At 40.5% G+C, this 24,702-nt stretch overlaps 1 protein-coding gene across 3 annotated transcripts in view; it reads right to left on the reverse strand.

Annotated features, from left to right (window-relative positions):
- The window catches only part of pik3r3b (phosphoinositide-3-kinase, regulatory subunit 3b (gamma)), a 497,548-nt gene that overhangs the window by 21,799 nt on the left and 451,047 nt on the right, over window positions 1-24,702 (reverse strand). The window contains exon 1 of one of the 3 annotated variants that reach the window (XM_055641710.1): window positions 12,379-12,499. The exons of 1 other annotated variant lie outside the window; for it this stretch is intronic. Coding sequence is in view for 1 of the 2 variants with exons in the window: in XM_055641709.1 (XP_055497684.1) it covers window positions 11,723-11,828 (106 nt within the window). In the remaining variant the exon portion in view is untranslated. One more of the 3 variants, XM_055641709.1, reaches the window with a different exon arrangement.

Raw genomic sequence — 24,702 nt, forward strand, 5'->3', positions numbered from 1 at the left:
ATAGTTCCTTTAAAGTGATGACACAAGTAGACAGGGTGGTGTAGATGATATTTGGCCACTTGCCTTTATTGGTCAGGGCAGCAAATACAGGAGTCAGCGAATACAATACAATCAGTTTTATTCGTCACATTGCACATATAGTGCAAGTGAAATGAATTTGCCAGCAGCTGTACAATGAGAAAGAACACACAAAAACACAATAAAATTTTAACACAAAAATCCACCACAGCATTCATCACTGTGGTGGAAGGCACAAAATTTGGCCAGTCCTCCTCCAATTTCCCCCGTGGTCAGGACCTCAACCCTCCGCAGTCGCCGCTGTGGGCGTCCAGATGATAAAAGTCAAGGTAAGTCCTGAATCGGTGCATCCCCCACCGAAGACCGCGGCTTCAGATTGGTGTAGGCCACAGGCCAGCGGTCGGTGATTTAGAGTTTGCGCCGCAGCCAGAAGCACCGCAGACTGCAGGGCCGGCAGTCGAAATCGAAGCTCCCCTCCAGGGATCCCCAGCGAGGGACCCCGCTCCCGATGATAAGTCCATGCCTCGCACGCGGTAAAAGTAGGCCGCGGGCCGGCAGTCGGAGTGGATACTTCTTCCTCTCCCGGGTCCCCAACGTGAGATCCCGGGCTGTAGACGCCACGCCAGCTGGAGCTTCAGGCTGCCGTTTGCAGTCTTGTGCAGATCTGGTCGCCCGGCTATAGCAAGGAAGTCAGTAAGCTGGAAAGAGTGCAGAAAACATTCATGGGGAGGCTTGAGTTAGGACAGATTGAATATGCTGGAATTTTAGTTATAATTCTGGAAGTATAGAGGTTGAGGGGTGTTCTTATAGAGATCTACTAAAATAATGAGGGTATGGATAGGGTGAATGGTTAGTCTTTTTCTCAGGATAGGGGAACTTAACAGGCAGGGGAATAAATTTAAGGTGAGAGACAAAAGATCCCAAGGGACAACTTCTTCCACAAGATGGTGGTAGTATATGGAACGAACTGTCAGAGGAAGCTGAGGAAGCAGATACTGTTCGAAGACATTTTAGCAAGCACATGGATAGTAAACGTTTCGAGGGATGGGGGCGAAATGCAGCAAATGGGACGAGCTCATGTAGATATCTTTGTCAGCATGAATGACTTTGTACTGGTTTATTGTCATGTGTACCGAGATGTAGTGAAAAGCTATGCTTGTGCTCTATCCAGTCAAATCATACTATTGACAAGATCAATCAAGTCATAATGCAACAGGCAGCACAGATTCCCAGAATGTAAAATCTAGTATTGCAATATCACAGCATTAAAGTTAGAGAAAATGTACAAGGTCTACAATGAGAAAGGGTGTAGCCCCGATTTTCCAACCTGATGGGAGGACCATACTGCATTTCGTTGTCTCTGTATTGTACACCGACAATGACAATTAAAGTTGAATCTAAATCTGACCAGTCATCTGATAACAGTCAGGAAGAAGCAATTCCTGAATCTGTGGCAAGTGCTTTCAAGCTCTTGTCTTCTGCCTGACAGGTGAGGGGGAGAAGAGGGAATGACCGGGATGAAAAGGCTCCTTGATTATTTTGGCTGCTTTCCTCAAGGACCTTCTCCATACTGTAAAACTGACTCTATACAAATCAGTACTCAAAGGAGCCATTGCTGCTTGTATTTTGATTTGAAATGGAATCTGGCACACACCCCAAAATGCACCTGCTAAATAGGTAAATAGGTTAAGTTTTGTTCTGTTCATTCACAGTAACTTTTGCGCAAAGGTGAAATATATTACAAGACCCATATTTGTTCTATCTCATCATGGACAAACAGTTTAGATACATTAGAGGATTTTTGAACCTATTGTACAATGCCATCCCACACTCATGGTTACGACTAAGCAAGCAAAACAATGCTGATGGATTCCTCTATTAAACATACTTGAATGGGTGAATGCTTTTTTTATCTTGCTCCCATTGTACAGTAAAAGTGCCTTTGGCAATATAAATGGGTTAATGTTTCTGATCCCAATTGATTTTGTTCACTTTACACAAGGAGTTACACAATTTTTAATCAATGCACTGTGAATGCACCTTTTGCACCTTTTCTAGGATACCTCAAATTTAACCTTCATTAATGCAGTTCACCATAATGAAATATTTTCATAATGAAAAAATATTTCTGTTCATTTTTAAAAGAAAGCTTTGCAGCATTTTGACATATGTCAAAAGAAACCATAAGGGCATCCAACCCAGTTAATTAAAATAATCCAGGTATTATTTACAAACCTAAATATTCCATACTTATTACTCCCTCCAGCTAATAATCAGGCATTTAAAAAAAAATGTAAACCAAAGGTTTTACATTTAATTGTCTCATACAAAATGACAAGTCAAACTTTGCAGGGCAAAATCATGTCACTTTGGTATTAAGTCCCGAGAGTAAAGCACCTAATCCTAGGTGTCACCTTAAGTTAGTTTCAGTTACTGAACACCAAACTGTAAGATAATACAGAACTTAAATCTAGTTTCATGGGGTTGGACTAACTAATTTGAAGTGTTTTTATCAACTGAATTTCTCTAAAGAGTGAATATGGCAATTTGCCAAAAACATTGATGTTTAATACGCAAGTGGAACACAAGTTAATATACAAAATGTGTTCATTGTGGCTTCTTTGCAAAATTAGTAGAGATTTCCATGCACTTCATTTCCTTGTATTGCAAATGCTTTGCTTATTTCTCTGCAATTGAAACGAGAAAAAAAATAATGCAAAAGCATTTTGAATTGGGATGCTCAAAATCAGAATGTTGCTCTGGCAGAGTCCATATCAAAAAATTAAAAATTAAATTAGCTTTGCATTTGGTAAATGTTTTAAACTACTGCCCCAAAAATAATTATCATGCTCCAGATTTTTAATCAAAGAAGTTTGCCCACAAAAGCAGCTTGGACATTTCAAGATGCCAGTCAGACCAACAGCAAATTAGGAAACAAAAAGTTCAAACTATTAAGCAGACAAAAATGGACCTAAATAAAATGTTTTAAAGCTGTACAGCTGGGGGTGGTTCAGCAGTAATTGCAAAGTGGTACAGCTTTAAAAATTCAGGTCACACATATTTTTATAGAAAGAATGGCTTTGACAAAATTTAAGTTACTCTACATCAACTAGATTTCCAATGACTGCAGCAGTGCCCTCTATTGAAGAGCACAGAAGTACTAAGAGCAAGGTCTTGATTTCTACTTTTAATTGTGCACGTGGGATGCAAGTGGTTGCTGTCAACTTTACACAGCAAGGTTGGCGACCCTTAAAACCACAAGTTCCAGGTCATAATCTTGGCAGTTTAAAAGGTTCCAGTCATTGCAGTCATACGAGTAACTAATACAGCTATGTTCCGTTCTTTTTTTTAAGTAAAGTTTGACATCAAGACAACACAATGTATGTTTTTCCAAAACAAAACAAAAATGCCAAGAGAGCCAAACAACTCAGGATATATGGCTCCATCTTCTGCTTGGTAACACGTTTGTTCCATTCCCTAAGCTTACATATTTCTTTTCAGAGTTACCTCTGGAGTAAATTAACTCCCAAGCAAATGAATTGTACAAAATATTTTGCCCTACTTACCATTTTCTGGTGTTAACAAATTTGACATTGATTGGCTGCTATTCGAATGATTGGACTAAACTACATATGGCCAATATGACAGGTGGAGGCATGCCCATTCTTTCCACAGAGTTTCATGGATACCAATGAAATTGGCTACATTCATACCAATAGGCATGACAAAATTCATATCCTTTGAAACGCCCAAAGAACAAATTAACTCCTTCCTTTCCCCTACACTCCCAAGAATAACACACAGTAATGTTAAAGTTTTGGACCGTTTCACATCCGTCTGGTCATTCAACAAGTCAACTTCAAGAGCGAGTTGCGTTTATAGGTCCTACATAAATTGCAATTTAGACACACAATTGCTGCAGGGACACGAGACCATAATATCCCAAAGTGCAATTGTTGTCATTCTCGGAACTACATTTTAATAACTTTGTGTCAAACTCAGATGGCACCAAGTGCCATTATTTACCTTCATGTATATCTTCACTCTCCAAACACATCCTGGATTCCATGAAAGTCCCTAATCTCCATCACAAAGCTTTGCATAAGGCACTAAATTTCTCGGTGGAATTATCAGGTCACCAATGTCAGCTTCTATTACTTTCCTCCCAATCCAATAGGCTGGGCAGGCTTCCTCCACTCACCACCTGATTCTGGACATCCCAATTCAGTTATAGTTGACACTTAAGGCATTGCTGAATTTTGCTACAACAGGCCCAGTTATTGGCATCCCATGCAAGTAATAATACTTTGCCTTTTGCAGTTCGCTACAATTTCTAGGATCAAATATTTAACATTGTTGACCTGACCGTCTATTTGCTCCAATTTTAGATAAAAAATGTGAGATTAATAAATGTGATTAATAAATTGAGATCATTAAAAAAAAAATTTAAATGGCTGTCATGCATTTGTTAGGTCTGTACATCATGCTCCCAGTTACTTTAACCGAAAAAAAAATCACATACAATATTTTAAACCATTACCCCAAAATACAGTTGGCTCTGGCAACGGGAAGTCGGAAATATTTTTTGTATAAATATTAGTTCTCAAAGTCAAAAGTGCACCAAAATGTGCTATAAAACATAACAACACATTTCATTGTGAATTCCTGTTCAATAGCTCACATGGTTTACGAGTTAACATATACCAGCAAAATTTCAAAATACCAATTATTAACTAATTCAATTTAAATGAATGACATTTAAAAAAATATTATTATATTCCAACAGCCCATCTGCAGGAACAGAAATACACGTTTAAATACTCAACAAGAAAAAGTGATCAACAGGCCACATTATCTGAAAACAGCAAAAGCTGTCCTCAAACTGTCCAGAGATGGATGGACTGCAGAACCAATCCTAATAAACTGTACTTTAAACACAACAGCTACATCATTTTGATATAATTTTAATCCAGTTATCGCATTGCTCGTTACAATTAGTCCGCCATAGTGAAAACTCAGTTTAATCTGGGTAACAATTATTTCAAACAAAGGGCAGTTGCTAAGAAGAATAATGTTACACAAATAAAACATCTGCAGTTTTAATTAACTGATAAAAATGTTTCATGAAAATATCGAGTACTGCGCCTCAAATATAATAGAAATAAAAAACAACATGTATTAAAATTGAACTGAAATTATGCAGCTATGCAATGGCAACAACTAATCTTAGTGTTAATCCCAGCTCGTTTATGTTCTCTCCAATTTGCCTTCTATTTAAATATACAGTTCAGAAATACACTTTTTCTCCCTTACTGTGCATGGAAATAGTTCCTGATAGAAGGCCGACAAACATTACTCAGTTCATTATATCTACTTCATGCATTATCTCTCCTTTATTTGTATCCGATTCATTCCCTGTCCAGTATCATGCTAAATAACAAAACTGAATTCAGCATTTGCTAAATTTTAAGCCCACATCAAAACCATCTGATAGTTCTAACTTTTGAATGAATACAGCATTCACCCAATCAGGGTATTGCATAACAACCATGTGCTTCTGATGTTGAAATATAATAATAATTATAATAATAATAATAATAATAATAAGAACAAGTACATTACAGCAAGTGGCAAATATTGGGAAACACGTGTACCAACACACTCATCTATCTCGCCAAGATAAGACATTTAGAACTTCATCCCTTCATATGACAAGGATTTGCTTCATTCCTACAGGGTCTTGCTATTTTTTTTTAATCTTTCATTTAATCCCTGCTATTTTTTCTTAAATGGCAAGTTTCAATAATCTACAGCTGTGTACCTGAGAAAAGATGGTGATTCAGACAAACCAACCGCAGTGCAATTTCAAATCACTGTATTTAAAACAAAATGATGAGACCAATTTACATTGCTTTATGTCACCCTTGTCCTTCCCACCCCTTCTCCACAACTATCGTATCTAACAATCATTCAAACCTACTTATCCACCAATAGATATGGCTCTGCTCACGAAAGTGCTTAAAACGTTAAATTGGTCTAATTATTGGTCCAAAGAATCGTAAAACTGGTCTAAGTACATAAAGTATTATCATAACAAGAACTATATTTATCCATGTTATCACTTGGTCAAAATATGGTTTGACAATTTAAAACAATCTAAAATTTAAAACAATCCCCAATACTTCAAATGTGCAGGAGGTTCAGTTGAATCTCAATTTATTCAACATGGCCCGATTAAATTTTTTTGGAAATGTACCACAGATGGGACAATTATTAAGCACTGCACATTGATCCTATGATTAAACAAAGTAGTGCATCACAGGAGGCTGCCATTTGAATAATTTTCATCTTCACCCTCAATTTGTACCATGTGCTAAATTGCATTTGTAAGCATCAATTTTGCAAATACAAAACATTAGTTATACTATCTTTCAGCTCTTTCACAACACTGAATCTTTAATGACATGTATTTTTGTAAAATGGTGTAGCAAAATGGAATGGACATTCTTAAAAAAAGGTATTCCATGATTTCTACTTTTATCTTAAGAATGTTAATGAAGAATTGGCTCTCTCTCATGTGCTTCCTGCCTTTTAATCATTTTATTTTGATTATTCTAGCTTCTTTGAAGGGAAAGGGATACAGGTCTGAGGTCTAGAAATTGCAACGTATCAAGTAAAATTGGCTTCAGATGTAAAATATTAACACATTTAAGACTTGAAATGTTTACATAAATTATATAAAGTAAGATCCTAAATTGATTAACACTGAAATGTGGAAGTCATGCGCGAATCAAATATAACCCAAATTCAACCTGCCTCAACTCCCATTTCTTTCCATGGTGTTGGGGACCCCAGTTTGAAGAGCAGTGGGATCTAGCGGTGTGGCCCCAGTCCCTACCCGTATCATTTTTTCACCAGCTCCTCACTCTCCACTGATACTCAGCCATCTTTCCTCAGAACAGGCTGGGACACAGTTCCGAACCCATTATGATGTCTTACTCTTCTTTCATTGCCTCTGCCTCCATGTCTATTTCTTTGGCAAGGAGTCCTGGCTCACCACTGATGAACATTTTTTGCATTTCCAACACATTGACTTTTCCTCTTGGACACCCCCTGCCTGCTAGCCACCTACCCTCTTCGACCCTTTTATTTTCAGCTGCCACTGTGACATTTATAGTCTTGACTTCTCCAGTTCCCTCTACAATCCCAGCCCCTCTGAGCACACTGCCTCTACTCACTGTGCTCTAATCCCAACCTCAAACTTGCAGGAAAGGGTGATGTTGTTGTAGTCTGGTGGACTGAGGTTAGGGCACCATCTTTGATACCATCCCTTCACCACAACCCCACCGACAAATACCAGCCACTGTCTCCCAAACCATCACAGATCTCATCAGTCCTCGCAATCTTACCTCCACTGCCTCCAATGTGAGGCTTCTCGCTTCTGCCCAAAATCCACAAACAGGACTTCTGATCTGGGAAACCTTAGACACGCTCTTTCACCTCAACAACTTTGAATTCCTTGGCACCCACCACTGGACCATTAACATGGACATCCAATTCGCTTTACTCTTTCATTCCCCATCAAGGTCTCAGGACCACCCACTTCATCCTGAAACAGCAGCCCAACCAGTTCTCCTCATGTCTCTTATCTCCCATTTATCCACCATCATTCTGTGATTTGCTTTTATTCCCCGCCTTTCATTTTTTATCAGATTCTACCCTTTGCACCCCTTGTTAATGCCACCTCCAGCCTTGGTTATCTCCACTTTTTCTCTCTCCCTCATTTACCAATCACCTCTTCCTTACCCACTTGCCAAATGCATACTAGCCTTTGACCCACCTCTTCCCGTTAACCTTTTCAACTAGCTTTCCTCCTCTATTCCATCAGATCTAAAAAAAGAGTCTGACTTGAAAAGTGATCTTCCCATTTCCCTCCACAGCCTCTGTCTGACCTGCTCAATAACTCCGGCAGTTTGTACTTTACTCAAGGTTTCAGCATCAGCAGTCTATCATCTCCCTTTTGATTCTTGTTGCTATTAACCTACACTGCGGGGTCATTTAGAGTACTCAATTAATCTATGAGCTTGTCTTGGGATGTGGGAGGAAACCAAAGCATCCAGAGCAAACTCATATGTTCACAGAGAGAATGTGCAAACTCTGCACAGATAGCACCCAAGCTAGGCTCAAACCCAGCTCCCTGGTGCTATGAGGCAGCAACATTAACAGCTGTGCCACTGAACACCAATATCTCCAAAGTCTGACAACATTACTCTTGTTAACACAAAAACTGCTCAGTTTAGAAATCCTGTATCTTTCAGAAATACCTTTTAACATTGTGTTTCAGTCATACAATTACTATCAGCCTTGCACAGGAATCCGAAATGCAGGTATAAATAATATTGGAAGTGCATCAAAACCCCCAGAAGAGGCAATTTCTGAATTAAACCTGGTAGTCACTCCTACAAGGTATCTACTGTCAGTGTGCATGAACTCTCTGCCCAGCTTAATCCAACAAGGCCTTTAAGGCTAATTATTCCAAGAAAGGGGCTTTCTTTGCCCATAGCTCCTTGTTTGTTGGTTATGTCCAGACAAGAAAAATGCCAATCCTATTTGAATACACCTGTCATACAAGAAAAAATTACTACCACTGCCTTGTTACGTCCATTTCTCCCTCCCCATACCAAAAAGCTACAACCCCAACAGGCGGGCTGGCATTATTCTGCTAAAGTTGTGTCAATTCAGACAATTGTATCAAGCTAACATAAAAGAGACATGAAGTAAGGGGGAAGCAAGTTTGTAGAAGCAGGAAACACAATTAGTTGTATTGATTTTTACACAGCTTGATTAATTACTTTGGCTAGGTTAGCTCAACTCAATCCGTGAGCAAAGTGCTTCCAACAGATATATTTATCAAGTCACAAGTTATATTGTTTTATGGACATTTCATATCTTTCCCCTAAAATTATCTATGGCAAACTGGCCAAGTAACTCATAAGCTTAAATCCTGCTGAGTCTTCCAACTCTGTACAACTGTAAAGATTTGTTTGCAACTATAGCTTAACAATATTGCTGCTGCGATCACAAAGCGTTATTTCCACTTTAATTGTGCATAGATGAAAACTCAAATGGAAGAACTCAAGAATGTATGAATAGAGATGTGAACATATCACTAGTATTCATTCACTAGTATTTTATCATTTGATCTTCACAGCCAATAAGTACAAATACCCTGTTACTAATGTCAGTAATTGCTGCTGCAACTAATTGTGTGCAATCAAAAAATGCCCTGTCATATTATATTTTAACCTCTGTAATGAAAATGAATTTGGCCAAGGAGAAAATACACAGAAATACAAGCATAACTAATTTTTTCTCAAAATTCATCCAAGGATTGGCTAGGCTACTGGCAATGATACAGTGGCCTTTCATACAGGACTTGGTACTTTAATGTCAAGCTCCAGGATGGCAAAAGTGAATCAAATGCAGCAATGCAGTTAAGCGACACCCTGACAGAACACTGACACAAAGCTCAGCTGTTTTAAGGAGACTTGCTGCTGTGACATTATCAAGGGCCGAGACTTGACACCCCCATCCCCCTCCCAACACCACCAGCTCCCTTCACTGCTTGTGTAATCTTAGCTGAATAATGTACCCAGCCAAGTCCCATTGGGATGTGAAGGCCGGAAAAATATTATATAGGTGGTGTTAATTCCTATTACACTGGATCTGGTAACAGTATGCAAATAAAAATAGTGGCTAGAAATAGTCCACTGTTCTGATGCAACCGCATAGTTAACTTTTAACTCTTGCAGAGGTCTTAGTGAAATACACTTGACTTTTGTTGGAGTTTTGCTCCGTGCGCTATTGTCTTCTCAAATATGAGTGACATCATTTGCAAGGACTCTGATGTCTGTACATCTTCAGAATGCAAATGATATTCTTGCCAGCAATAGAGCGCTAGTTCCCAATCTGGAGCATGGCCGTAATTTTTCTTGCAAAAATAAAATTGACTACGCTTCATATTTTAATGCATTCAGATCAATATCGCAGCTTTAACAAATATATTTGCAGATACTGGACAACAGATTATTTAGCAGCAATACAGCAAACCAGTTTCATTGAAAATGATATGATTAAGATGTAATGCATTGCTTTAAAAGGATACATCAACTATTTTTAAATTGCTCTCAACACATCTCCTACATTGAATCACCAAGTATAAAATAAAGGTTAAAAAGGGTTGCTGCAGAAATAGCTGTTGCCTCGATAATCTCACCTAAAAATCTCTCGACACTGCAATGAGATCTGCGGTGAGCCAAAGGGAGCAGCAGCCAGAAAGTGGGTGGGAGTATGGGGGTGGGGGTAAGGAAAGTCTGGCCAAACTCTTATCATTACAATCACATCCAGAAGTCCCAAGCTAGCAGGATTTCATGGTCTGTACAGCACTATTGGGAAGAGACTGGCCAGTAGATCAGGGTAGTACTGAGTTCACACCGATTATGCATTCAAAGCTCATAAAGCATACCAGAGCTTCCAACAGAAATATTGCCAAGTTCAAGCAGACTCATGTTTCTCTTCAATAAATATTAAAGTGGAAAATCTGCTGAAACTCCTCCTCCCCCACCCAATCATTACCCTCAATTCCTATGTGAACATGGTGAGATCCTTGCCCTCTTCATTGTCTCCTATTCTGCTGCCATTCTTTGTCTAAAAGTCAGCAGTTCCATTTTAAAGAAAGGAGCATTATTAAACTTTTATCTTTTCATTATGGACTCCAATATGTCTATAATATCTTGGAAACTTTCAAAATTAATCCCTTGCAACCCCATACTGCCTACAAAATGGATATTCTGATGGCAGGATTACTATTTTGAAATCAAATATATGCCACTTTTCACACAAAAAAAATCTGTGAACAGCTAAATTGTAAATTTAACTCTATATTCCATTGCCAACGGGTCAGTGATACTAATTAGACCGTTTTTTTCAGAATTCAACCATAGTATGCAGTAATTAGGGTGAGCATTCCTCTTAATCTCCTGCAAGATTTATCACTCAATGTTCCCATTATCTTTTCCTTATCCAAAAACAAAGACAATAGCAGTGTTAGTCTTTAGAAATAATGCTTAAATTCTACAATGCAGACACTTTTTAATTCCATATTCAGGACTGATATGGCTAACAAAGAGCTCCTCTTGTCGTTTATGCTGTTCACACAATTCCTTTGCACGCAAAACTTTCCCTCTCCTGCTGATGATAAGAGGTTTCTGCCATTCCACAGAGACCAGTTTATACTGTCCAGAGGCTGTTTTTAAAATATGAATTATCCAAGCAACTCCAAATTCAAAATATATTTCCTACTCAAGTTATTGTTACAAAGTTTCAGACAGTATATGTTAATTTCAATATGAATAAACAATGCCTTGTGTCATTTCAGGAGCGGGGAAGTATCTGTACAGGTTCTATTTCAATAACCAATAATCCAAAAGCCTTTTCAAAGAATAAACGATAAAAATCAACGCAAAACTCCGAAGAATGGGAAACAGGCCCGACCAGCAATAGACAGTACACCACAAAGGCTATGAACAGACCAGTCAAATCACAAAGGAACAAAGAAGGAGAGAAAACCCCAACAAACTCAAGCTTTAAGTAGTCTAAGATTGCAAGAACAAACAGACCAAGGTAAAATATGAAGACGTGTTACCTGGAGGATCCATTTCAATGTAGAATATTAACTCTGTTGAATAGGGCATCATCACTTCTCTCCAGTCTGCATCAGATTTGTCCATATTCCAAACTGTGTTGTACATTGTCTACGCAGTATTAATAATTACTCTTTTATATAAAATGCTATCATACAGCTTCCACTTTACAATATTTCTGAAAGCCTGCTTCAGATGTGCTCTTCAAAGAAACCCCTATGTTTGATTTTTTTTTGTTGTTGCTGTTATTTCTTGCTGACTTTAAATGCTCGTGATTCAAATGAGGGGGATTGGACGAGAATAGTTTAACAGTCATGGGATGAATGTAGAAACCAGCTCTACGATTCTGGACTTCCTTGAAGCAAGAGGCTAGCCTTCATTTTAAGAGCTGAAGGGGGGCTGACCAGTAACCTTTGACATCACAAGGCAGTGCCACTGCAGGCAAGGGGGGGGGGGGGGGGGGGTCAAAACCAGCTCTGGGCTGCAAATTAAATCTGTCTGTAAAAGCAAAAGTCACCAGTAGCTCCTTTGCAACTCAATCAATGCAAAAGGTGCATTCCAGCCATGGCTTTAATCTCTGTGCTCGTCAGTGCTCCCCTTTGAATGCAAAAACGAAATGTTTACATGCAGATAAAGCACATGTAGTTAAGGTTCCTGCCTTGTCATTTGCTTCCCCCCCTCCGGCTCTCCCCTCAGTGGTACGGCCCAATGCCGGGTCGCCTCCTCGCCAGGGGCTGGTGCTGCGCCGCACGCAAGCTCCTCGCTGCACAGCGAATGGGAACAAGATCACCGCAACTGCTGCCAAGCCCGGCCTTTGTCTGCTCTCTCACAGGCTGCTGGAGCGCACCGTGCCACAGCCTCAGCCAACCCACTCACAGCTGCCTGCCCGGCCGCTGGCTGATTGGCTCCACAGTTACTAAGAGGGACAAAGGAAAGGCTGATTTGAAATAGAACAACTGAGATCTCTCTTTTTCTCTCTCTCTCACTTTTTCCTCTCTTATTTCTCTCTCTCTCTCCTCTCTCTTATTTTCTTACTCTCTCTCCCTCTCTTTCTCTGCCTAGCTGCAAGGGAGAACCAACAGATGGCTGAAAATCTGAGTGATAAGCAAACTGAAATCACCCTCACCCATCCACCAATTTCCCCCTTTGCTATTCATTGAACAGTGCTTCCTGCCATTGTGTGAGAGCTGTAAGGATACACATTTAGGAGACAATTACCCAAACCATATGACCAGAAATCAATAACCTATGTTACAGATCGCTCAGGCACCGATAATTCTAGCTGCTTGCAAAGCTAAGGAAGACAGGATTGGAATGCGAGTATATGCAGACTTTAATTCCCCAGTGAACCCAACCATTGTTAACTCTTTCGCCTGCCAGACAAGAACATTTAAATCGTTCTTGACAATTTACATTTAAAACAACGCCACACCACAGTAAACAATTTACTGCAGACCTGGATACTTTGTAAGCTATCACCCATAAAAATACTGGTGCAGATGATGTCATTCCTGGATACAAGATATTTTAAATGTAATTAACTACTTTGCCAAGTGTCCAACAATTCGTAAGCTACCATTAAAACAGAGAGGCTTCCCAATCCATTTTTTTGAAAATGCTAAAATAATAAATTCTTGATTAACTTCAAATATTTATAATATTTAAACAGTTATAACTGAGAATCAGCATTTGACTATTGTTTAACTTTCTCTAACTTTGTAAAAAAAAGAGTGCAGTCAAGTATATGCAGACAGAATACCACAATGGTGATCACAGTTTTAATGACATGCTCCTTCCTTTAACAAATGCCTCTAATATAATATTAATCTATATTTAGATTCACATTATTCATTCTTTGCCTTGTACAGTCACTGAAATTTCACATCAATCAATAAAATTTATGAAACAGCTACACTTAAGCAAAAACTTTTAACCATTGATTGCAAGCTACTGAAATAAGGAATTGGTTCATTTTCACAGAAGCCATTTTGTCAGTAACTGCTATCAGTTCCATACAAAGGGAAAACGTTGGTTATTAATCTTACGATCATTCAGCAGGCCAACATATCATAACCACTCTGCATAAGAGCACTCTGTGTGCTGTTCAGCATTGTCAAAGCATATAACCTTCTATTGAGGCAAAGGTAAAATAAATATCCAGTTTTTGAATTCAACAAATAATTTACGCACTGTATATTTTTATAAAGCAATAGTGATTCCAAACTTCAGATTGAACTCATTGTGCATAACGGATTAGTAGTTTTGCTTTCAACTGGGGATATGAGCATCCTAAATAATACCTCAATGATTCTCAACCAAATTCTTGTTTAAGCTCAAAGTGGGACAAAAGTAGCTTAAATGGGGTTACATTTTCCTCCAATTGTGAGGTAGATTATGTGGTTTCATTCTTAACCCAGTTGGGTGCTGAGATAGTTAATAACAAATGAAAATATGATATTTCTCAGACCAACCACTAGGTGGGGTATATGATCGTTGGCTTTTCATCACTGCAGCTCAAAAGATCCATGCACTTGAGTCCCAAAGAAGATATTAGGGGAGAAATCTAGTAATCTACAAATGTTTCTTTTGAGATGGTGGGAAATTGGGTATAATACAAATTGGAAAAAATGGCAGATCATGGACTTCTAGCAACTTACCTTTGAACTGCTTAAATTCTTCAAAGTCAACATCTCGTCAGTGAATTGAGAAGTTACAATTCTCAACCTTTTTAAATTCTACTGGCAAAGTTATCTTAATAGTGCAACTATTCCTGAAGGATCTTTAGGTCTATTGGCTAGCTTAAAATTAAAATGCATCTCACGTTTTCCCTAGAAATTTTACTGTCATGGGACAATCTTGGACAATTATACATTCAGATAAAATTGGTCTTCTTAGATAAACAGTATGACATCTCAATATTTAAAATCGGGTTTAAAAAAGAATCAACATGTAGTTATACATCTTGTCCTGGACCTCATATTTGCAGTAATACATACCTCTGGTGAAGGTCAATTCAGCAACAGTGTCCTACTTCGAATTATTCATATGTCAAGAGTGTTTAATTGTCAGATGTACCAAAATCGGAACAATGATGGGAATTCTTACTTGCAGCGGCGTAACAGGTCTCATAGATAACATAATAAACAACAAAAAAAGTTAAATAAATTTAAAAAAATCCAAATTCACAAATTCAAATCAAAGCCAGCTACTGGCTATTGCGTTTAAGAGGGAACTGCAGATCAAATCAAAGCCAGCTACTTCTTCAGACTGGCTATTGTGTAGTCATTTGGAAATACGAAAATATGTAAATCAACTAAGTAATGAGGAAGTAATTGGCACAAATATAATGTACACCAATTTTAAGCATTGATATAGCTAATTGGGGCTTAGTTTTGGAACAGAAATGATAATACAAAAATCATAGGTATTTTCTGCAAATTTTTGTATAATTTTAAAAAGTCTTAATTTTTAATAATACTAAAGTATTCTGCAAGACAATTGCAAAAAGTAGTTTTATTATCAGGATGCAAAAAAGATGCACTATGTTGGGTTAATAACTGGGATCAATAATGTATTCATCACATTAGCCTGAATTACCTCTGTGAGTTATGGAAATCCCTAGTTCTAGCAACTGCATACTTAGCTTAGTAGCAGCAGCTTCAACCAAAATGGTGATGTCATGCTCAACTGCAATGTGACCTGCTCTTGCCTGCTGCAACAGTCTGCCAATCATTTTAAGCAAGTCATTCTTATTCCAAGCTATTATCAGCTGCTAGCACTGTCCTACCTCCAGTGTAAAGAATGAATTAGGTTTCGTGAAGCAAAGAAAGAAAATTATAATATACGGCTTCATTCTATTCTTAACAGAGCCAGCTGCAATATTAGAATAATTCTGACAGGTCACAATATTTTCCTTTTGTTCCACTTATATACCACTTTTCATCACATCTTTCCCTCACAATAATTCACACCCCTAGAGTTTCACAGGCTGTGTGAATGTCAACCTATTTCTTTCTGCTGCTAGGCAAATTCTGCATTATTATTAACCTTAGCGATATCTTAGGCTACAGTGCCTTGCTTACTTAATTCTACAGTCATGGACCCATAGAGTAATGCGGCATGGAAACATGGCCTTCGGCCCAATTCGTCCATGCTGACCAAGAAGCACATCTAGAAACCCCATCAAAGCTGGTATCATTAGTTCACGTTAGGTTGATCTGTCTGTCTGTCTGTCTGTCTGTCTATAAAACTCTCATCTTGTTTGTTTCTATGTCTGTATGTCCGTCTGTCTGTCTGTCTGTCTGTCTGTCTGTCTGTCTGTCTGTCTAGATGATCATGAAATTACGGTACATGATAGTACTCCAATTTTACCCACCTTACTCACCATTGTCCTGGGTGTGGTATGTAAAGTTTCATTCAGATTGATGGTATAATTTGTGTTATGTGTGGGGGGTGGGTGGAAACAGGGCTTTCTGTCTCTCCCTTCGGGGGAATGCGACTTTCTTGTTCTATCCCCCTTCTCTGCCTCCGTCTGTACTGAGGCCTAATGGCGGAGCTGGCGACCTCGAGGCTCCGGGGGCAGAGGGGGGGGGGCTCGCTCCCGTGAAACAGGGCTCGGGGCTGGAACTGGCTCTCCCTTCGGGGGGATGCGACTTTCTTGTTGTATCCCCCTTCTCTGCCTCCCGTGCACTGAGGCCTAATGGCGGAGCGGCGCGACCTCGTGAGGCTCCGGAGGGATAGAGGCCTGTCATGAGGGTGGCCCGCCCGAGGGTAACTCGCTCCCGTGAGGGCGGCCCAGCTCGAGGGGAACGGCGCTCCCGTGAGGGGCCTGAGGGTAATGGCGCTCCCGTGAGAGCGGCGTGGCTCAGGGGTAACGGCGCTCACGTGAGAGCGGCCCGGCTCGAGGGTAACGGCGCTCCCGTGAGGGCGCTGAGACGCTCCCGTAAGGGCGGCCTGGCTCGTGGGTAACAGTGCTCCCGTGAGGGCGGCCTGGCTCGAGGGTAACGGTGCTCCCGTGAGGGCGGCCTGGCTCGTGGGTAACAGTGCTCCCGTGAGGGCGGCCCAGCTCGAGGGTAATGGCGCTCCCGTGAGGGCAGCCTGACGCGGGGCTGAGACGCTCCCGTGAGGGCGGCGTGGCTCGAGGGTGGAACGGCGCTCACGTGAGGGCGACCCGGCTCGGGTGGGAATGGAGCTCCGGTGGCTGAGACGGCGTTCTGGCAGCGGCGGCCTGAGTCCGGGGTTCGGCTGCGGGCCAATGGATGACATCGTCAACAGCTGCGTCCCGCTGGACTGGAGGGCAGCAGCTTCGACCACCCCGGGCCGTGGAGTTTGAACCGGCCCGTTCGCGGAGCTCGATTAGCCGCGGGACTGACTTACCATCGCCCGGTGGGGTATCGCCTCAGCGCAGAGGGAGAAGAGGAGGGAAGAGACAGCAGCCCTAAGATTTTTGCCTCCATCACAGTGAGGAGGTGCTTGGTGGACTCACTGTGATGGATGTTAATTTGTGTTTACTGTCTGTTCTGTTGTTTATTATTATATGTATGGCTGCAGGTAACGACATTTCGTTCAGACCGTAAGGTCTGAATGACAAATAAAGGATCTAATTCTAATAATTTACGTTATAACATTAAAAAAATTTCAAAATCCAATTTGACAAAAATCACTTGAACTTGCACTGGCAATTAGCAACGTATAACGTCACGATGGGATCTCATTTACATAAACTGCTGATCAGCAGTGTTCCACTGGCAGTTTGCAGCATATGATGTCACAATGGGACCTCATTTACATAAACTACCCATCAGCAGTTCCACCCCACAATGAAATCACAATATCTCATTTACATAAAAGAAAAAACTCCGTTCCATTCAGATTGATGTTACATTTTACGTTATTCACATTTAAACTTAAAAAAAGATAATTTTTCACTAAAACAAAATCTAACTTTTCACTTTAAAACTTGCCCTGCCCATTACAATGTTAACAAATGACAGGACACCCAGTGCTATGAGAAATTTGTTACATTGCTGTAAGGAGAGGGAGGGAGTTTTTTTAAACATTGTATTTAGTGGGGGAGTTGGATAGGGGAGATGTGAGGAGTGGTGGAGCAGGGAAATAGAGGGAGCGGAGGAGGAGGGTAGGGAGGGGAGAGTGATTATAGAGGGAGGGAGGGAGTGACTGAGGGTAGGGGAAAGGAGAGGGATGGAGATGTGAGGGAGAGAGTGGGGGAGGGGAGGAGGAGAGGGTAAAGAAGAGGGAGGGTGAAGAGGAGGGGGAGGGAGTGATGGGGGATGAGGGGAAATGAGCCGTGCCTGCGCAGTTGGGGGCTATGGGTGAATGGTGGAATATTGCGTACAGGGAATGGGTGGCATTGGGGGAACAGGTGAGGGGTGGAATATTGCGTTGGGGTAACAGGGCCCAATGGGTCCCAATTGATCTAGTATCTATATACTATTAAAAGTCTCGACTTGTTTGTCTGTCTGTCTGTGATCTCAGGAGTTATGCCAAAATGGTACGCAATGGCGCAAACATTTTTGCAGAATGTTACTAGGCTTTTCCCAATGGTCGTTCGTATAAAGTTTCTTCACATTTGATGTTATATTTCACATTATTGATGTTTGAAGCTTTAAAAAAGCTAACTTTAACAAGAGTTTTACTGTTAAAATCCTTCTTGCCAGCTTCCAACAAACTTTGATACAAAGTTGCAATACAAGAACACTCCGTGCTCACACCAACTTTTCACCTGAATGGGCTATCACAGTCCTCCACCGACATTTGCAACAATGTTGCCATCATACAAGAATTACTCCAGCTCCTGGCAGGACGGGGGGGGGGGGGGGGAGAATTGGTAATGCAATTGGGGAAGTGCAATTACATTTTTTTTAAGTCCTGTGCTGGGGGAGGCAAGGGAGTGTTAGAATCTTACGTTTGGCAACGGGCTGAGTTGGGGGACCATGCCTCGCGTGGGGGCTACGTGTTAGTGGTGCAATATTGCGTTGGGGAACGGGTTGCATTGGGGGACCAGGCCTCCCGTGTGACAGCGACCCAATGGGTCCCACTTGGTCTTGTGTATTACTGAAACTCTCATCTTGTTTGTTTGCGTGCATGCGTGTGTATGCGTGATATTCTAAACCCTGCCAAAATGGTACATGATAGTGCTACAATATTTGGCCCACCCTACTCACCATTGTCCTGGGATGTAAAATAAACAAGTTTTGTTCGGATTGGTGTTATATTTTACAAGTTATCAATATTTTAAACTTTACAAAAAACACTTTTCAAACCACTTTTCCATGCCCTGCCTGTCAGCCGCGTTTGTCGACTTCACAATGATGTCACAATGGGATCCCGAATCTCATTTACATTAAAAAATCACAATTTTCAAAAAAACTCTGTTTTAATCCAATCCTGTTTTCATTAACAGCTAACATTGTGATTAGGTAATTTTAAAGAAAATTGACATTTTCATTGTGGTGGAGGGGTGGGATAGGGGGAGGTTTCATTTTTTTAAAAAATATCGTGATTTTCATTGTGGGAGGGTGGGATAGGGGGGAGGTTTCATTTAAAATAAAACTTTGCGATTTTCATTGTGGAGGGGTGGGATTAGGGGGGAGGAGTAGGGTAGAGTGTGGGAGGTAGAGGGGGAGGAAGGAGGTGGGGGAATAGGGGAGAGGGAGGGCAGTGGGGGAGGTGAGGAGGGGGAGTGGGGAGTGGGTAGGGTAGAGGAGATGAGGAGCAGGGAAATAGAGGGAGAGGAGGGGGTAAGGAGGGGAGAGGGGTAGGGAGTAGAGAGGGGTTATGGAGGGAGGGAGGGAGTGACTGCGGGTAGGGAAGTGGAGAGGGAGAGTGGGGGAGGGGAGGAAGAGAGGGCAACAAAAAGGTGAAGAGGAGGGGGAGGGAGTGCTGGGGGATGAGGGGGAATGGAGGAGGATAGGGGTAGGAAGAGGGATGGCGAGGCACAGTTAATGGAGGGTCCAAACGGGGATCTCTGGCATCACAATGGGAACCCCTCAGCTGTGCCTGTGCAGTTGGGGGCTATGGTCAGTGGTGGAATATTGCCTTGGGGGACAGGCCCAATGGGCCTGCACCTGGTCTAGTATCCTCTAAACCTTTCCTATCCATGTACTTGTTCAAATGTCTCTATTGTACAATAAGAACACAACAATGTTGTTATTATACCTGCATCAACCACTCTCTCTGGTACCTCGTTTCTATAAGATCCCCTCTCTAGAATTTAGAAGATTGAGAGGGGATCTTATAGAAACTTACAAAATTCTTAAGGGGTTGGACAGGCTAGATGCAGGAAGATTGTTCCCGATGTTGGGGAAGTCCAGGACCAGGGGTCACAGCTTAAGGATAAAGGGGAAATCCTTTAAAACCGAGATGAGAAGAACATTTTTCACACAGAGAGTGGTGAATCTCTGGAACTCTCTGCCACAGAGGGTAGTTGAGGCCAGTTCATTGGCTATATTTAAGAGGGAGTTAGATGTGGTCCTTGTGGCTAAGGGGATCAGGGGGTATGGAGAGAAGGCAGGTACGGGATACTGAGTTGGATGATCAGCCATGATCATATTGAATGGCGGTGCAGGCTCGAAGGGCCGAATGGCCTACTCCTGCACCTAATTTCTATGTTTCTATGTTTCTATATATGCACCTGTGTAAAGATGTTGCCCCTCTCATTTTAAACCAAGGCCCTTTAGTTTTGTTATTTAGACTGGGAAAATGACATAAATAAATCAGCATGAACTGAGAATGCTGATGTTCAATATACTGTAGGTACTAAGTTCAGTGTCATTCTAAAATCCTGCTAAAAGGAATACAAAAGCAGAATTTGCAAATATATGCATAAACAAGTAATTACTGAAGGTCCTAGCATTAATCCATGCTGAGATCTAGATGCAGCAAGGGCAGGAAAGGTGTTACATTTGTAATGAAGATGGAAAAATAAACAGCCAAAGTTTCTACTTTCTAATAATCTTGCTATAACAAATTAATCTAGTGCCACTGCAGACAGAATCACATTGTGGATATCAAATTAGTAGCATTAATATTTACTGCCGAAAAAAGATACAAAGTGCTGGAGTAACTCATTGGATCAGGCAGCATCTCTCGAGATCATGGATAGGTGACCTTTTGGGTTGTGACCTTTCAGTTTTTCCTGTCTGAAGAAGGGTTCCAACCCAAAATGCCACGTATCTATTTTTTCCAGAGTTGCTTCTGAACTCATTGAGCTATTCCAGCACTTTTTGTTTTATTTTGTAAACCAGCATCCACAGCTCCTTGTTTCTACTCTGATCTTTACTGCCATGTGTGTATGTACACGTGTACATGTGTGTGTGTGTACGCGTGTGTGTGTGTGTGTAAGCACGTGTGTGTGATTCCATTGATGCGTGGGTTAGTATGTTAATTGACCTTGCTCTGTTAAGAATTCCATGCAAGACAACCTGCTTTCCCAGAGTTCACCCAAGATCATCCTTCATTCCTGAGCCTGAAGTCTGAGATTTACCAGATTATTGTCTTCAACAAGACTGGATGGTGTTGTGGGAAGATGCCATACCATCGCCAATTCCAACCCTTGTTATATTTGGACATATATTTTCTTGCATATTAGCAAGAATCCCATCTGTTTCATTCCTCCAATTATCTCTCAGATATTATCAACTTCACCATGACTCTCTTGCCACCCACAAACACTCAGATAATTTATAGCAGCTAATTAACTGACCTTCCAACAAATCAATGGGATTACACATCCAGTAGGGCAGGGTTTATATTGAAGCAGTCCTTAATCAAGCCAGTTTTCATTATCAGTTAGCAACTCTAGATATTAACAAAGTTAATAATGGCACATAAACTGTTGCAACATATTGCACATTTTATAACTCAAATAAGGACCATTAAACTTAATATACCTGGACCATATTTCAGAGTTGGCATGGAGAATGGGGCAACAAAATCCTGTAATTTATTCTAATGTAGATGATGACTAGCAATAGCTTCCAAATCTCTTCTAGCTCTCTTTTAGATTTCTTCCAACACCCCTCCCCACCCCCCTCCCAACTTGTGTAGTCAGTCTGAGGGGGTCCCAACCCGAAATGTCACCTAATACATGTTTTCCAGGGATATTGCCTGACCAGCTGAGTTACTCCAACACAAGCATCTGCAGTTCCTTGTTCCTTGTTTCTCGCTTCCAAATTATTTTGTTATGATTAAAATTGTTAATTAGCGTGTATTATTAACCTGAAAATATACCTTCAGCATTGGGCAGTCACTTGTGAGGATGTAAAGAGAACCAACACTGTGCTTAAAAACTGACAGTATTGTTTACCTCTCAGACTGGTAGATTATTATTCGGCAATGTTTCTGAATTCCCTAAAATATCTCTTATTAACTGGTTACAAATTTTAATTCTACTGGATAGTGTGCATTGTCAATGTTCAGCATCATAATGGCCTATGGAAATTAAAAGGATTCTGAGGACCAACAAATTGATCCAATTTATCCAAAAAATGTACTGGATTGGTGCTTGTGCATTGTGAACAGAAATGTCAGATTCTACAATATATTGCTGGCATTTTGTCAAAAATTCCTATGAGTCTTTTTTTCCCCATTCAGCAGGTGCTTGGTAAGTGATTTTGAGAAGGTGTCACGATTGATTAAACAAAAACCACCTTGTGCCAAAGTTCAGACTGGGTAAATGGGGGTTGTATCTCTTTCTCAGCCTTTGTCAGCTTTGCTCTGAGGAGCCTTTCTTGGTTGACTGGGTCACAGTAAGCAGAAGTGCTGCCATAAAGAAGAAGAAGATTGAAAGGACAAAAAAAGGCATCACCTTTTCAAATTTGTCGCAACGTCAGACCACAAAGGATTGGCAAACTCTTTTACATTGAGTATGAGCCAACTGCTTTTATTTCATGAAACATTTGAATGCCATGTTTATTTAGAGATTACAAATTCTTTATCACTTAGCTTCAATTCCTTGCGTTCAGTTATTTGATTGTAGGTTACTTTTTAAAAATATCTTTTACATTCATTATTTCACTCCTTTCTCAGTTCTATTCTTTTTTGCTCCTTTAATAGAATGCTCTGGAATAGTTCTACAAATTATCCAAGAATCTGAGAAAAAAAATGCATATAGACAAAATGCAAGAATAAGTGTGTTACAAACAGTAACTACTGTAGAGAATACAGTAAGAGATAATGTATTTCTAAACACATCCACATTTTTTTTAAGTATTAGCAAGAGAAATGTTAAATTACAACCCTGTAATGGTCATAACCATAGGTATTATCTCAACATTTATCCTTATTTCTTCCATTAATATTGTGATTTTTATTCTTTACAATCATATTGTAGGATTGCTACACATTCCATTGTGGTTGCCAGTATTGTGGGAAGAAATTCACCAAAATTCGGAGCCCTGTTGTGGCACTGTGAGAAGCTAAGATGTATCATCTCTTTTTTTCCTTCTCCTCCCTCTCTTTCCATTTCTTGTTGTAAAGTTTGAAATTGAACAGTCACAAGTCGGGCTCATTAGAGACTTCCATTTTATTACTGACACAAAATACCATGAAGGCAGAAGGAGTGATGATGGGGGCTGGTGAGTGTGCATTAATAGGGGGAGGGGAAGGGTTGAGGATATAATAAAACCCCTGTATCATCTGGTTTATAACCTTCCCCTGCACAGAATGGCATTGAATAATATAGAAAAACCCATCCCCCATTCCTGCAGAACCAAGAAAAGCTACAGATAGAAGGATTTGTAGACTCATTTTTAACGCTGCAGGCAAGATGCATCTAGCTGTGACTAAACAGTCTTTTCAAAGCTGCCTTTCATGAGGACTATACATAGATCATTTAAGAAACCCATATATTATTTCAATAGGTTGTATATATGTACAGAAAAAACAAAACTATACCATGTAATAAGAGACCTTTTAAATGGTTAGCAAGTCTTAGAAGGATAAATGCCTGAAAATTGGATCACATTGCCCCCACCCATATCATGTAACTGGTTTATTGCAAAGGTTTTCATCATTTATGAAATTAGGTTGGGCACTTCCTCATCAGCACTCCCAACCATTTTTTTTGGTGACAGGCTTGCACCCAATGATATGATTACTAATGTATTGGCCAACTTTGTCTATAACAGTGTAAACTGGAACTCAAAGCCCATTGTGGATCAGTCTCAGTAGGACAAGGGCAATAGTACATAGAGTATATAACAGTACAGAACAGGACCATGTCCTTCGGCAGGCAATGAATGTGCTAAGTTAAACAAATCTCCTCTGCTTGCACATGATCCATACCCCTTCATTCCCTGCATTTCTTAGTGCCTATCTAAATCTACATTACTAAAACTCTCAACTTGTTTGTCTTTCGTCAACGAGAGTTGTTTTTTTAAATGTGCATAGAAATAAAAGTGACTGACTGACTGACAGTGATGGGGAGAGCAGAACTGCACACAATGCTCCAAATGCGGGCTAACAAACATTTTAGAAAGATTCAACATGATTTCCTGATTCTTATACTCAATGCCCCGACTGATGAAGGCAAGCGCCTCTTTACCACTCTACCCACTTCTGTTGCCACTTTCAGCAAGCTATACACTTTAAGCCCAAGATCCACATAACTAGGCTACTTTAGACGAGTTTGGTGCTTTCTTCACTATTTAAAGGGACACTCTGCTAACACTGAGACAGCTGACGGGGCATCTTCAGAACTGAGTCCAAACTGTTGAATCACTTTTCACAGTGTGCAGAGCATGCTTAAACTAACAGTGTTTTGTTTTCCTGCGTTTGTCTGTGAAAATGCTCGTTCCATCTGTGCCTCCGTGGTCGCATTGTTACAGTCATGCCTGACCACTCCGGCAGGTCGGGGATTTTGAGGCAAGAGGCTAGGGCTTGTGAACAGTGAAAATGTTTGTCCCTGAATATTCAGCAATAATGGTTCAATGGTGCATTATTATCACATGTATCTTGATTC

This window comes from Leucoraja erinacea, chromosome 10 (assembly GCF_028641065.1).
Source record: "Leucoraja erinacea ecotype New England chromosome 10, Leri_hhj_1, whole genome shotgun sequence".
Taxonomy (NCBI): domain Eukaryota; kingdom Metazoa; phylum Chordata; class Chondrichthyes; order Rajiformes; family Rajidae; genus Leucoraja; species Leucoraja erinaceus.